Here is a 15,703-nt window from a genome sequence, read left to right on the forward strand (position 1 = left end):
CGATGCTAGCAGTCACGTCATGTAGATGAGCAGAATAGTGACCTCCCCCCTTCCATCTAGTTTTCCTGGTTTGTTTGCGATCAAGCAACCCGTGCGGTTTTTTGTCACTCCTCCGTCCTAAGTTCACCCTCGCCTTCATTTTTTGAACTAGTTACGCTATAACGTAACTTCACTAATTAAATACTGATGGGTCAATACAATTCACCTCACCAAGTCCCTCTTGCCAAACTTTCTTTTGTACATCTTCACTGAACAAATGGCCAAAACGGATACTTTTTCTAAATGGATAGAAGTAAAACCTTTGTATAGGTATTGTAAACACCAGCTAACCGTGCATCAATGCCTAATGGATCACCAATTGCATGCTCAACTGTAACCTTTTGCACTACGTCATTCATGAATACTATCTTCAGCGGTAAGATTGGTTGATCAAGACTAGATTGCTCTACAAGTCGCCCTTGCAACGAGGCAAATCGTTATGGGGTATATTTTGGTCCCACAGAGAGTAAAACAAAAATGATTGTAGACGGTCTTTCCCTGAGACTATAGCTACTAATCTGTTCTGCCCTTTTCTCTCAGTAAATCATACCTTAGTTTCTGTTGATATATGGTTACTCCGGCCCATTGACTCTGCTCTTGGAAACTTTCAAGCTTGCTCTGATGTTGCGGCGTCGAGCATCAATTGCTCATGCCACACCAAAAAGTTTATGCAATCAGTGCTCGTCATGTGAAAGCCACACTTTGGCTTGGTAAGCGGGATGCACCACTAACCGTCGTCGTCGTATACGAAACAAGCCGATTTAGGGCACAACTCGACAATTTTTTTTATACCTCTGGTAAGCACACCCACTGACGCCAGAATGCAAGCAATAGAGCTTAAACACGGATACGTTTTATTGCTAGCACATCGAAAGGGAGTAATAATGGGGTCCACCGGTCAAGTTCCGTTTGCTGTTTATTTCTGAATTACTATTGTTCATTTTTGGTTGACAGTCAAATCTAGTGGATGGATAACTTGCTCTTGTTGCTGTACACGGTGGGAGCGGCAGGGCCTTGCAAGAGTTTCGGTTCTTCTTGCCGGAAAGTCGGGAAGCGCATTCCTCACCATCGTGGCTTGTTGGTTTTTAGCCTTTTGTGCAATAGAACCCTTTTGTTGCATGCAAGAACGCGTAACAGCCAATAGCCGTCAAGGCAAGCACAACCGTCCACGCTATCGTCGTCTTGCATCCTATTCAACCTGCCTTATAACAACAATAGAGTTGACTCCTTGCACAGTTCTTGAGCAAGAATGCGAGATGAATAAAGAAAAAGGACGCCTTTGGAAGAATTTATTAGCAGACCCTTTCATGCAATCTATTCGCATTCTATTGGAAAAGAGGGACACTGAAATCGAATAATTGCGCTTCTGTCCATTTATTCCTGAAAATCGTTCAAATTATTTTTTTGGCAGCAACTAAGGCACAAACTAACGGAATTTAGTGTGGGGATTTGCTCATTAGTGCTCCATGTTTCCCCTTTTTCCCCCTTCTCCGTTTCCCCAGCAGCTTGCTCATTATGCTGCTGAGTTAAAAGCTAGTGAAAGAAGCACGAGCCGATCGAGAAAGGGGGAGCCACTAATTTCTCTACATAGTCTAACCATAAAGTGTCGAATAAAATCGCCGCTCCACGACTCTGTGTGTGTGGACTCAAGACAGAGTCCTGGTTGCTACTACTCTGCATCCACAAAATAGCCAGCACAGTCATTCATAGCTTCATGTTTTTTTGCCTACTGAGGTTCCTTTGTTTTCAATATTGGTCAATACAAAGAAAACCATTCAAGTCTAGATTGGCCCCCTTTCTATCATCTCCCATTTGTGCACAGTAGCGATGGTCCGCTTTCTGCCGTATGCATGCCTGCTCAAAAGATCATAAAAAAAAAGACCCTGGTGCACATCATTAAGTTACCAAATAAAGACGGTTTTCAATAAGTTTTGGACTTTTTTTTATGTTTTTTTTGCTATTCGTTTGTTCTTTTTCAATAAAGATCACCATGTAAATCCTGTATGAATAAACAGGTGTGCGAGCAACGTAAACAAGTCTCCCTTCTCTCCCCCCCCCCCCCCCCCGGATTGCGGATTGCGGATTACTTGAACAACGAACTTAAACTTATTCCTCCCCTTCCCACTTCCCACTTCCTCATTTCCACGGCCAAAGTTTTTAAACAGCGAATTTCATTTCTCTACGGTTGATTTTTGTTCGAGTCCGCAGTGCCAGAAACTCGCTCCCTCACCGGAGATTAGACTCGCCCTTAGCCCAATGTATGAGAAGTAATTAGTAATTTTGATTGCATTTCTGGAAATTTCATCTACGGGGTTGTACTGCCATTGGATTGCCCATGTGCATAAACATGAACCTTGGGAGTCAAAGAAAACATGGGGGTTTGGGGGTGCTGTTGGTGGTGGAAAATTTGCGACCTAATTTAGGTTGCATGCGCTGGTAATTGAAATTTGCAACAATAACAATAACAACAGAAAATAAAGAATCTCGATTTATATTTTTAAATGCCTTGGTGGAGCTTGACACTTTACATTTTTTGTTTTCTTTCCACATAGATGACACATTGACATTGGGCAGTTGATCGCATATAAAGTTCTGCTTGTTATAGCGCATTTCATCCGTTGTAGAAACTTTGATGTTGAGGTGTGCTGCTCGTTTAGAGATTTTGGCTGCAAACAATCTCGGCGCTAAACCACACTAGTTTGCGATAGCCATTCCGGTTATACAGTGCAAATACACACCCCTAGATGCGGTACTTCACTAGAAACGTTTCCTTTTGATCGTAGATCACATTGAACATCACGACCCCCTGATTGACGGAGAGCCACGACCAGCACTGGAAATCAAGGCAAAGCTCGTAAACTTGGCGGAGATATGAGTATACAACTCTACCAACTCATAACTCAATTTTGCCGTGGATTGTATGCGCACGATGGTGTCCCACAGGGCGGAAAATTAAAAAAAATTGGTTCTGCCAAAGGACAGAATAATTGATTCCAGTTGTCACGGTTAGGCGCCTCACCGGATGAAAAGAAAAGAAACAAAGTTAGTGAGTAGGTTGGAGCCATATGAAGCTTATTAACCTATGAACAAGCTAGCAATTAAGATCAGCATAAGATGCCAAAAAACGCAAAAAGACTGTGGTGTCGAAGAGACCCGTGGCGCTCTCTCATACTAACCTCTGTGGGTTTTTTTTTTGCAACATTTGGAAAAGAAAGAAAGAACTTGGGCCCTCCCAAGATTCTTTTGAATCACCTTTGCATATGCGTGGCTGCAATCCAGATTCAATGAGATTTATCAATCTTAAATCTCCAAACAACACAGGGCGACAGAGAAGAAGAAGAAATTAATAGCAAAAATTTTTGTATCGGCACGGCACCTGTTGGTATACCGACATGGCGCAAGATCCAAGGACGGTGCAAATATTTCCCTATAAATATGAGGGATGATCCCGAATTATTTGCCCATCCGGATAGATTTTGATCTTGAAGTAGATCTAAGATAGAAGCATCCAAAGAACCGTGATTGTTTTATTTTAATCATCATTTACAGTTCAAGATGAAGTTTTCGAGAGCATGTTCATTCGCTATCCTTGCTGCTACTATTAACGCAGCTGCTATTAAGCCTGTTGAAACCAACAATGTTCTCACCGGCTGCTCACAAGGTGATGATGAGACGGTTGTCGCGTTGACCAGAGGTCAAACTACATTTGGTTTGAGTGATACATTGGATGCCCTCTGGAACCAATTGATCCCAACCGCTGGTAGTGCTGATGGCATTTACAAGAGAGACTTGGGTGCAATTCTTGACGAATTGAAGCTCAAGAAGGAGAAAATCGAAGAAGCCCTCGCTGCGTTGATTACGGGTAAACTCGCCGCGAGCAAGGACAAGGTCGACGACATCGCCAAGATCTTGCAAATAAGCAAAAGCGAGGCTATTAGCTTGGGCTTGACCGAAGACGCCAAGGACTCGGACTTGGCCTTCACCTTGAGCAAAGCTCTTTCCATCGAGATCTCCAAGTCATTCAGTTTCAGCAAGAGCGGCAAGAGAGACTTGGGTGCAATTCTTGACGAATTGAAGCTCAAGAAGGAGAAAATCGAAGAAGCCCTCGCTGCGTTGATTACGGGTAAACTCGCCGCGAGCAAGGACAAGGTCGACGACATCGCCAAGATCTTGCAAATAAGCAAAAGCGAGGCTATTAGCTTGGGCTTGACCGAAGACGCCAAGGACTCGGACTTGGCCTTCACCTTGAGCAAAGCTCTTTCCATCGAGATCTCCAAGTCATTCAACTTCGGCAAAAGTGGTTAAACTCCACCCTTCACCTTTCACCCCTTTCTTCACCATTCATTTCTCGTCGCGTATCTTATGATTGCCAATTGCTTTCTTACATCTAATATTTAACCGAAAAAAAAAAGAAAAGATTTTATTTAACAAGTATATATACCCCGAGCTTTCGTGCCAATATTAATATGTTTTCCATTCCCGAACTTTGCCAATCTCGATTTGTAACCGGTTACCGTTATCGTGCTTGAGTATAGACGCAGCTTGCAACTGACGTCACGTGATATTCAGCAGTGAGCAAAGTCACATGACAGGAAGTAACAACTCTGAAAGAATCATTCTAGCTGCGTTTTTCGCGATCTTGAACAATAGAGTCAAATGAAGAGTAACTTGTACATATATCAGGCACAAAGGAAATAACTCGGTTACGGACGCTGAAACCGCATCAACTGGTATTCCCGGTATTCACCAATATCACGATTTTGATACGCAGAGAAAGTGTATGTGAGTGTGCTGAAACTTGAAGCTTGAACGCTGAACGGGCATGGCTATCCTGGTTTCTTGAAAGGGTGCTAATACTAGCCACACATACCACCGGTGAAGTTCACTCATCGCCATCCTTACAGGGAAAATATTACAAGACTCTCCCGCCCATGAACCATCCCCACTCTCACTTTCAAGGCAGATAAAGCGTACCAACCACTATTAAAAGTAAGAAAAAGAGAGAAAAAGAAAAAGCGCGCGGAACCGGGAGCGGTAAAGGAGCGCTCTCTCTTTGGAAAACTACGTTGCGTCATCACCATGCTATATCGTACAGTTCCACACTACGAGGGTTGCGTTTAACACTGCAAGAGTATAATTTTAAATGTAAACTTCCTACTACTCAGCCCTATTCCATACTCGATACCGCCAGCGATTGGTGCTGGAGTAAACTGCCGCACGACAGTTGAACTTGTGTGTGTGTGCGGGGAGGCCCAGGAGAAGAGGAAAAAACCAGAAAAACAAAAATCAGCTAAGCTTTCGCATCGGCTGAGTTGTTGTTTGCCAAAGGCTTTAACAAAAGCGAATATGGCCGATTGAGTTGTAGTTGCTCCAACGGGAGAACGAGGGAGAGAAGAGGGGCAATCCAAACGCGTGATGAGCCCCGTTTGCCTTCTCCACATTGCACTCACCAAAAACCAACGGTGAAAATCACGGGACAAGACACGAGATTGGATCTGGGCTCTTTCACGTGACCTGATGGAGTAACCGGGCAAGATTTTCCGAAATCGCCAAAACAGAGGGACCACTCGATTCTTGCAAATCAACCGGTGAGGGCTTGAGAGAAAGAGAGTATGGGGGCACACGATCTTGGCCTGGTTACTTATTTGTTGAGATGTAGATGTATACCCAGACGAGGTTGACTAGCTGTGAACAACCTTCACCATCGTCTGGCCTTCCGTTGTTTTTTTTCCCTTTCCCATCCGCCTCGGACCAGCGGAACGACACCATCCGAACGAGAAAAGAAATAAAATAAAAAGTTGAAAAAATTGTCACAAGAAGAAACGACATCGCCAGAGAATCCGACAAGCAGGTGATAAAGCAAGAAGATGGAGATGGAGATGAAGCCGATGAAAGCGAACGAGCTTGCTCTGGCTTGTGAATGGAGAGGGACCACAATTGAAAGAGAAGCGGTTGTAAGTTTCAGCTGAAGCCACTTTGGCCAGTTAAATCCCGGAGCTCGTTTTTTTTTTCTCCGGTGTGAATCTCATGTACATCAGCTTCTAATTTAAAACATGTCAACTCCACCAAAAGAACAATAGCAACAGCACCGTAACTCTCGTGTGTGGGTGTGTGTTTCTCCAGATTTTTCCGTTTCTCTTATTGGCTTTCGAGTGGATCTCAACTGGGGTTGGGAACCCAATAGAAACTGGCACAGCAGTCTGACCCCCCCTCCCCCCCTCCCCCCCTCCTCTATTTCCTAGCATATTATTACTTATTACTTGTTACTACTGATACTACTAGGCGGTACCTGGTTAAATTTCTGGCTCTCTATGCTTATGAAATTCCCGAGGTAATATCCATCCATGGGGAAATATTATCCCGTTTCGTTTGTATGGTCGCATCTGCGATTGCGGCACTCTTTTGGCGGCGGTGGTTGCAGCGGTAGAAGTTTTCCACCGGCAAGGGCGTCTCGAGTTGGTTTCTTTTTATTTTTGACTTGGTTTGTCCACTTAACGCTGTACCATCAACCCACCCATCTACTCACCCACTTGCAGCTGTAAACTGTGTGTTCTTTTCTTTCTTTCTTTCTTGTTAGATAGTACGTGCTGTAGAGAGGTAAAAAAGAAAAAAATTAAACGCTTTCTCGGACTGGACATGAAGAAATCAACACTTTATAAAACTTTTTCAAACCCACTTTTTATACAAATTCACTTCCTGCTGTTTTTTTTTTTCCTTCCTTCTTCTACTTCTTTTTTTTTACTCTTTCTTTCTTTCTACTTTCTTGCTTTCTTTGTTTTATTCAAGTTGGCTTTTCTAACCTAGTTGCCCGTCCCTCATCCTCACATTTCGGAGGGTTGTTGTTCATTTCCAAACGAAATCGTCTCCGGGCCTCCCCCCTTAGTTGTCCCACACCGCTTGAAAATTTTTCTTTTTTTTTGTTTTTATTGTGTTTTTTTTTAACCCCAAGTTCCCAGTGGCAGTTCCAAAAACTCCACATTCTGGTTCAATCACGCAGAGACCGAAATTGAAAATCTGAAAATTAAAAAAAAAAAAATTGCATCCACTACCGCCTTTCCAGCCAACCGATACTCCAATAGAATATAGAAATACCTAAAGAAAGATGTCCAGCCAAGCAAAAGCATCAGAGATTTTTGGTCAGTTTGCATCCACCGGTTCAAATCAGGAGAAAATCTTGACCTTGCCCGACTTTATCGATATTTTGGCTCCGTTCCAAATCGATATACCCAAGAATGCATTTTCGCTTTTGTATTTGATCGCCGACACTGAGAAGAAGGGGTTTGTTAACGAGTCCAACTGGGTCAACTTCATCGAGACGTTGACGTCACCCGACGGCGAGTACAAATTGTTATACAAGTTCTTGTCCAACAGCAACAGCTTGAATTCGAAAATCACCTACAGCCAATGTGTCGACATCTTGAACAAGATCAATGCCTCGATCGACCCTAGTTACCAGCAAAAATTGATCAAGTTGAACTGGATCTATTTCCCCAAGTTCTTTGAACCTTCTGGGTCGATTGAATTCAACGATTTCGTGACGTTGATTAGTTATTTACCAGTAACGAAGTTAATTGGTAATTTTGAAGTGGCTGCCAATAAGCAGAAACAAGTTTCCGGTGAACAGTTGGTTAATTTATTGACAACTACTTTGAACCACAAGCTTTCCGAGAAATTAAAGAGTAATTTACACAATGTTACCGGGTTTTTCAATGACAAAAAGGAATATTCATTTTCCAATTTGTTGTTTATTTATGACACTTTGAGTAAAGTCGACTTGATCAACGAAGTCATTGTCAATACTCCTCCAACCACCAAGGATAAGGACGATATCATCATCAACAAGAGGGACTTGTACAACCATTTGAACGACCCGTTGTTGAAGTCCGATAATTTCAAACCCGTTTCAGTACTAGAATTGGACTTGTTGTTTTATCTCATGAACCAACAAAGTGGCGATAGCATTCCAAGAAAGCAATTGGTTTCCTTTTTGAATCCAAATCTTAGCAACAATGTCAGCTCCTTGGGACCAATATTTGAGCACCCACAAAGTCGTCATTCCACCAAGGAGCCAGGTGACAATTTCTCCTTGTGGCCAATCTATGACTCGCTTTACTCGTTTTTTCTTGGTTCCATTGCCGGATGTATTGGTGCCACCGCTGTTTATCCAATTGATTTGGTAAAGACAAGAATGCAAGCACAAAAGCACAAGGCACTCTATGATAACTCCATCGATTGCTTTAAAAAAATCCTTAGAGCCGAAGGTTTCAAAGGATTGTACTCGGGATTAGGTGCTCAATTAGTCGGTGTTGCTCCCGAAAAAGCCATCAAATTGACCGTTAATGACTTGGTGCGTAGAATAGGTACCGATGAAGATGGTAAAATCACCATGAATTGGGAAATCCTTGCTGGTTCATCGGCGGGTGCTTGTCAAGTGATATTCACAAACCCGTTGGAAATTGTCAAGATTAGATTGCAAATGCAAGGTAACACGAAAAACTTGAGCAAACCGGGCGAAATCCCCATTAAGCATTTGAACGCCTCCCAGATTGTTCGACAATTGGGTGTAAAAGGGTTATACAAGGGAGCCAGCGCTTGTCTTTTAAGAGACGTTCCATTCTCGGCAATTTATTTCCCTACATATGCCAACTTGAAAAAGCATTTATTCGGGTTTGATCCTAATGACGCCACCAAGAAGCAGAAACTATCTACTTGGCAATTGTTGGTAGCCGGGGCCTTGGCCGGGGCACCGGCAGCTTTTTTCACCACGCCTGCAGATGTCATCAAGACAAGATTGCAAGTTGCCGGAAAGAAGAACGATATCAAATACAAGGGAATCCTCGATTGCGGTGCTTCAATTTTGAAAAATGAAGGCTTATCGGCATTCTTTAAAGGTTCATTGGCAAGAGTGTTTAGATCGTCACCGCAATTTGGTTTCACTTTGGCCTCGTATGAATTATTGCAAAACTTGTTCCCCTTGCATCCACCAAACACTCGTGAATCCAATTTCAAAGCAATTAGTGGTTACCCTGGAGTTTACAACTTGACAAATGATCAAGTTTACAATTCACAAGAGAAAGGAGATCGATTAATCTATTTACAGAAATCAGAAATAAGCAGCAGCTCAGCAGCAACGTTGGGCCAAGGTCAACAAGAAGACGTCCTTGTCAAATTGCCAGCTGATTACACCTACAAGTCTCAAGATGCCATTAAGTTACTTTTGGATATCGATTACAAATTTGGAAATTTCAATTACAACTCCTACTTGAACTACATACAAAAGAAATAGAGACACACACAACAATCACCCACACATACAACATCACCAGCAATTAGAAACCAACCTTCCCTCCCCCATTCCATCATCATCCAATTAGAGTCAATTTCCATTCTTTAATTAATAGATCTTTTTTTTCTTTCGTATGCAACCCATGATTTTTATAAGCCCAACTCATCCCGCCTTTCACATACAAATTAACGACCTTCGATGATCGCATGAACAGTTTCATATTTTTTTTTTTTCTAGTTTAGTATAATAATACACGATAAAGTTTTGTACAGTAGAGAAATATAACTTGGGAACACTCTGGGGTGAACTTTGATAGGGAAAGAGAGCAAGAGCAAGAGGACTGTCAGAAATGAAACGTTTATTCAGCTGTGAGACTGATGATAGAAAAAGGTAGACTGATGTTTTAGTTTTTAGATGCTAGAACAAGTACGACTCAAAGATAGTTTGGTGCTCCTCGCAATTTTCATACTGGAACCCAACATGTAGTCTATCGTCACGCGAGCCCATGCCCACAATCTGAACCAAGTGAAAGTTTTTGAAATAGCCATACTTCAAAAAACCAAGCTGGATCTTCACCGCGGCCCAATTGTCACCGAAGCCACGCAGCAAGTTAAACACCACAAATTTGGGCCCCACATTGAAGATCAAGTGGTTTTGAATCACTTCAAACTGCTGGTGTCCGTCATTAGCGTTATTATAGCTCGTTAACTTTTCAACAACTTCCCATTCGGGGTTGTAGAATACGATGTCGTCTTTGCGCACCACTAAGATCTTCGTGGCGGATAGAATAAACATTTTGCGAATGAACCCCAAGTGATGCCGCGTTACTTTGCCCGTGTGCAAGTCCACCACCAAGATGTTTGAGCGCGTGCTGATGAATAATCGAAGTCGCGTGTCGAGCGCGTCTCCTCGGTGCTCGTGCACGATGGCGTCTTCCGGTATCGGGTTGTTTAAATTGAAAAGGTGGAAGTTTGTGAAGGATCGGGCGTGTTGTTCGTAGCGGTAGGAAATGAGGTCCCCTTCGCTTGACACCACGTATCCGTTGTGGCCCTCGTTGTCGCTGCTCACTTTCCCAGCGACGATCCTCGCCGAGTAGCGCGGCATCTTGTTGCTCAATACGTTATCGACTAGATCCAAATACACCATCTCGGGTCGATCGTTTGTCTTGGAGTAGGACTCGAGGAACGCTTGGAGTTTGGCGCGTGTTGTACGTTGGTTAGTGTCCTTTGCCGCCGCTCGCGATTTCTCCAACACGGCATTGATTTCGTCTAGATTCTGTTTGGAGTATTGGACAAACTCGATCAAGTGAAGCCCAAACGCGCCTTCCAACTTGGCTCCTCTCGGATGCCGGGAAAGGTTATTTTTGATGAAGCGCAAAAATGCCGCCGTGTGGTCATCAAACAAATGTGTGTTCTTGTTGAACGTGTGGTATTGAACCACGCACACGCGTAGTCTCTGGTTCAACTCGCTAAATTGCAAAATGTCAATCTTGTCACTCGTGGACCCGGCAAACACTTTAACTTTGGAATGAATCGAGTCAATCTTGAACAAATGAACCATTTCCTCCACATCTAAACACACGATCCCGTCTTGCAGGTTTCGATGGAAAAATTTACTAGTGCTCGAGATGTGGGATTGTTCCAACTTGGTGTTGAACACCATCAACGCGAGCGGGTTCCTCGGCTCAAACGCCACCAAGTCGAGCATCTTGGGCGGGTCCAAAACGAAATGGTCCGTGTCGTAATATGCAATCTTGCCCCGTGGCACCACGAGATTGTGCATCTCGGGCGCAATGCCGCACTTGATGCGGTCGACGTAGTCATTCGCATAATAGAGACTGCGCAAGTCGATCGCGCCCGTTTTGCAATTGACGAATCCAAGGTGATCAAACAGGAATCTTTGTAGTCGAGAGAAATCTTTTCTGATTGGATGCTTGATGTTGGGATTCTTGATGATTTCACCACGATCTCGCTTCGTGTTCAGCGGGAACATCCCCTTGCGTCGTCGTTGGTTCTTTTCCAATTGATCATATTCCAGATTGCGTTTCTCGGCTTGGATCGAGTTGTTATGGTACTTTCGCTCGCCTTCCGCGGCAGGGAGGATGGCGCCGTTGGTGACTTTGAAGTAGCGCCCACGCTCGGCATCGTAGTAGTGTCCTGGAATCTCGACTATGGGCGGCGGCATTGTGTACCCCTCTCACACTATCTGGCGGTGGTGATAGGCAGATAGATAGATAACGTGGGAACAAGGCGAGGCCCCTAATGAACTGGCATGGCAGACCAAACTGGGCCTGGATCGCAATCGTTGTTTTTACATTTACCGCCGTTTTCTCCTTCCTTTGGTCTTGCTACGCTACCGAGCTGGTTGATGATGATGCATACACTTCAACGAAACGGATAAGACGTTTACTAAGAGGGTGCTTCAACAAGAACATATACCGCAATGACTGGGATTGGGATCAAACATATATAGACATTGTTCAAAAACTTGCCTTCCCCCATGCTGTGAAACGATCGAAGCGAAAGAGGCGCTCAACCCAATTTATGAATCAAGATCTTCCAAATCGTAATCCTTGTCCATCTTCAACTTCATCTTCTCGTAGCTCGACTCATTGAGTTTCCGCAACATCAACAGCTCAAATCCATTCGACCGGTCCACGCCGTCCCAAAAGAACCCAGCAGGCACATCGAATCTGTTGGGCGGGCTGATCCCCTTGTTATACACGAACCGCAGCTTATCCTCGTCCTCATACTCCTGCACATGTTCCAGGAACGCAGCCACGGGATCTTCGAAATTCAAACCGTTTCGTCGCTGTTTGAAATCATGCGATTCCTGTTGTAGTTGATCGTGTTTCAAGGTGCGCACCTCGGTTTTCTCCCGACGTCGTTTTGCTTCGTCTTGCCTCTGATGAAACTCCCGTGCGGCTTCCTCTATATCCACCACGCGCCCCGATGAGTCTCTATAGACGGTATCCTGATTGCGTGGGGGCGGTGATGGTTTAATGACTTCATCGCGTGTGCTCGATTTGGATACTACTGTGCCGTTATCTATTCGTTTGAAGCCTTTGTTTTCGCGCACGTTCATCTTGACGACAACGGGTCTAGATTCATCATCATCATCATCTCCTTCTTCTTCTCCTCCAGCGTGGTTAACATCATCGGGACTGTCTGTTTCGCGAGTAGATGAATAGGATGGCGGTGAGAAAAACGGCTTGGCGATGTTGAGATTCGATGAAGGGTTCAGCAAATCACTCGCCTTGGTTGTCTTTTTTTTCCTTTTCGACGACTTTTTCTTTAAGTCATCGTCATTGCTTCCCAGAAGGTACTTTGATAAGTAGTCAGCTCGCGACATGACGATGTTGCTGTTGTTGCCTGGCCATGAAAATGAGAGGGGGGACGGGAGATGGGCAGGAAACGCGCGCATCACGGAAACTCTACAATTAAAAATACACAACCAAGAAGGAGTAAATTTATACATCACCATTGATTCTTTTCTTACGTTTCTGATTTCAAGCTCCCTCTAGTCTAAACAAGCTACCCTTTCATAGCCTCTTTACCTCGATATGCAACTGTGCCATTTGCTCACATAGATCCATAAATAGAGCATATTGCGTCTTGATCACCTGGACGATGTTTGCCAAATTTCCAAACCCTTCATTGCAGCTTCTCTCCAAACCGTCAAGGACAACTTCCAACTCTCTGATGGTTTCCTCGTACAACTGCGTCACTTCGTAGTATTTTTTAATCTTTTTGATGAAAAACTCATTGAGCTGGTAGGAGCTCGACAATTTGGTTCCTGGGGTACTTAGTTGGATGATGAGCTGTAAGATATTGTTTATGTCGTCGGTGATTTCGTTGTTCATATCTTTGAGACTTTGCAACTGGTTGCTGTCAAACTTCAAGGCTTGTTTAGTCGAGAGCAACTTGTTTTGTAGATACGAGATGTCTTTCGGTATGGTTTCGATGAGTTCGTTGTGTTTGGGCATGTCTGAGTTTAACGTTGTGGCTATCAAGTGTTGCGTGCTGATGTACGTGTCTAGCTGTTGTAACTCATTTTTGATTTCCGGAGGCAAGTCGCCCACCCTGGTCATGGCCGATAGTTGAGGCTGCTGCTGTGATTGAGGATGATGTTGTTGTTGTTGATGTTGTTGCTGGAATTGTGGTTGTCCGAACAAGCCTTCGGATGTCGCTGGTTTGTTCCCAAATAGCCCCCCTGTGTTTGAGCCAAAGAGACCGCCACCGGGCTGAGAAGCATTCGTTGTGGTTGACGTGTTACCACCAAACAAGCCGCCACTCGGTTGAGCAGTGCTGGCGCCAAACAACCCCCCACTAGGTGCGCTTGGTTTACTTCCAAACAATCCGCCTCCACTGGTCCCGCTAGTTGCACCAGTACCCAGAGCACCGCCTCCAAACAATCCTCCTCCACTCGTTGTTCCGCCTGTATTCAGACTACCAAAAAGATTGCCAGTAGCTGGCTTCAGTGCCTGCGCGCCGCCAAAGAGTCCTCCGCCACTTGTCGATGGCTGCTGCTGTTGCCCAAAAAGCCCTCCCGTCGTAGATCCGGGTTGCTGGGTTTGTTGGTTCCCAAACAACCCTGCGCCCTGCAGTGGCTGCTGCTGTTGTGTGTTTGATCCAAACAATCCACCTCCTGCACCGCTCGTCGCTCCGGTCAGCGATTGTCCAAACATGCCTGTGCTCGGTTTGCTGCCGAATAATCCACCAGATGCATTTTGCTGTTGCGCTGGCTGACCAAACAACTCTCCTGCCGCCCCACCTGCGGCAGGTTTAGCTCCAAACAAGCCCCCTCCCGTGCTTGAATTGCTTGATCCAAATCCTCCAAAGCCAGTAGATGGTTTCGACGTCTGTCCAAACATTGCGTTGTTCCGACTATGAGGTCTTTTTCCTTTCGTTGGGAGGAGCAAAAAACAGCCTTGATGTTCTTTCGTTTTTTTTTCTTTACGCTCTTCGTCTTCGTGTGCGCAATATGGTTTTGTTGATAATCTTTCAAAAAATAAAACACACACATAGACACACATACTAGCGAGATCTTTACTCTAGCAAACATCAAGATCTCTGTCCAAATGTCATGGACGAGTTACGTCCCGAGACGCTCCGAAGCATAACGGCTCTTCTAAACCAAGACTTGGACTACTTGCTTGGGCAAAAACAAAGGGTAGAGATTGAGAATTTAAAAAGCGAGCTACGCGTCGCTCAAGAAGCGCTCGCATTTAAAAATGAGTTGTTGAAGCGCCAAGATGAAGAGATTCAGAGGTTAAGGCGGCACCTCGAGCAGTCCACGACTCCCTTGTCGTTGCCCTTGCCGTTGCCTTTATCGCTGTCGCCCAGCAAGCCATCGCTCGCTATACACACCGTCGACGAGGTCAAGGACGCACGGAAAGCACGATCCGTGATTGACGAAATTCATTTTGCACCTACCCAGTATAGCGATACGGAAGAAGAAGGCGCTTCGATCTTTTGTGTTTCGTCCCCAGTGAAAGCTGAAGATCCAGGTGAATCAGGCTTTGCAAAGCCTCGTCGCTGGCCAACTAATGCCAGTCCCAAACGCAAGCTATCGCCGACGAGGGTGAAGCTCAGCCCAAAAAACAAAAAAATCCCAAGGCTAGCCGGAGTGGAGCCGAATTTATGCACAGTCAAGTTGGAGGAACTTGGCGAGCTTGAAAGTGCACTACTTAGTAAACTGAGGGAGTTGAGGGAGCGAGATAAAGTCAAAAATATCAAGAATGAGTTTTTTGACGAGGTTGAAGTGATTGGCGACTCCCAGGAAAAAGATGGAAAAGGCTCGCCTGTGTTGGGTTCGGGTTCCCTGCCGTCGCTACCGAGACTAGCGCCAATTTCAATTTCAATTCCAGGCCATTTGAGTACCATCATCCAACGTCGCCAGTACCTCAACGAGGTCTATGCGGAAAAGTTCAAGTGTGACCCCGATTTCAAAATCAACTTGACGGAGCACCCGATCAAGCTAATCGGGTGGGATTTCACTGATTTCGTCAAGAATGCAAATTACAAACCGGGGGAGTTGACGCAACTCATCCAGAGAAACAATATCATGAGTGAAAAGAAGTTCAACGACTACAAGAACTTCTACAAAGTTGGGGAGAATGTGCTGTTTGAAGATAAGGTTCTGCAAATATTCGACAAGTTTGAATCGCCCCCGGGACTCATGAAGCTGGACTTTCCTGATACGCAGGAGTTGCAGGAGAGAAGAAACATTATCAAGGAACGCCAGGCTAGACGGATCGAGCGGCGGATTGAGAGCTGTGTTGTGGTTGAAGATGGAAAACAAATTGGCGAGCACGTTTTCAACTTGGAGATATTAAACAAGTATGTAGTGCTGAATCGATGGTATAAAGAGCAATAG

At 44.7% G+C, this 15,703-nt stretch overlaps 6 protein-coding genes across 6 annotated transcripts; 3 read left to right on the forward strand and 3 right to left on the reverse strand. All coding sequences in view use genetic code 12, as the record gives it.

Annotated features, from left to right (window-relative positions):
• Positions 1–3,594: 3,594 nt before the first annotated feature.
• On the forward strand, positions 3,595–4,344 carry LODBEIA_P15020 (uncharacterized protein; the record flags this gene model as incomplete). Its single annotated transcript, XM_066971398.1, has 1 exon — positions 3,595–4,344. The coding sequence occupies one exon, from the start codon at positions 3,595–3,597 to the stop codon at positions 4,342–4,344; it is 750 nt and encodes a 249-aa protein (XP_066828440.1).
• A 2,797-nt stretch (positions 4,345–7,141) lies between these two features.
• Positions 7,142–9,325, forward strand: LODBEIA_P15030 (uncharacterized protein; the record flags this gene model as incomplete). The annotated part of the gene is made up of 1 exon (XM_066971399.1): positions 7,142–9,325. One exon carries the CDS (start codon positions 7,142–7,144, stop codon positions 9,323–9,325), a length of 2,184 nt encoding a protein of 727 aa, XP_066828441.1.
• Positions 9,326–9,742: 417 nt separating this feature from the next.
• LODBEIA_P15040 (uncharacterized protein) lies at positions 9,743–11,509 on the reverse strand (the record flags this gene model as incomplete). The annotated part of the gene is made up of 1 exon (XM_066971400.1): positions 9,743–11,509. One exon carries the CDS (start codon positions 11,507–11,509, stop codon positions 9,743–9,745), a length of 1,767 nt encoding a protein of 588 aa, XP_066828442.1.
• A 357-nt stretch (positions 11,510–11,866) lies between these two features.
• On the reverse strand, positions 11,867–12,676 carry LODBEIA_P15050 (uncharacterized protein; the record flags this gene model as incomplete). The annotated part of the gene is made up of 1 exon (XM_066971401.1): positions 11,867–12,676. The coding sequence occupies one exon, from the start codon at positions 12,674–12,676 to the stop codon at positions 11,867–11,869; it is 810 nt and encodes a 269-aa protein (XP_066828443.1).
• Positions 12,677–12,866: 190 nt separating this feature from the next.
• On the reverse strand, positions 12,867–14,198 carry LODBEIA_P15060 (uncharacterized protein; the record flags this gene model as incomplete). Its single annotated transcript, XM_066971402.1, has 1 exon — positions 12,867–14,198. One exon carries the CDS (start codon positions 14,196–14,198, stop codon positions 12,867–12,869), a length of 1,332 nt encoding a protein of 443 aa, XP_066828444.1.
• A 212-nt stretch (positions 14,199–14,410) lies between these two features.
• LODBEIA_P15070 (uncharacterized protein) lies at positions 14,411–15,703 on the forward strand (the record flags this gene model as incomplete). The annotated part of the gene is made up of 1 exon (XM_066971403.1): positions 14,411–15,703. One exon carries the CDS (start codon positions 14,411–14,413, stop codon positions 15,701–15,703), a length of 1,293 nt encoding a protein of 430 aa, XP_066828445.1.

This window comes from Lodderomyces beijingensis (genome assembly GCF_963989305.1).
Source record: "Lodderomyces beijingensis strain CBS 14171 genome assembly, chromosome: 2".
Classification (NCBI taxonomy): domain Eukaryota; kingdom Fungi; phylum Ascomycota; class Pichiomycetes; order Serinales; family Debaryomycetaceae; genus Lodderomyces; species Lodderomyces beijingensis.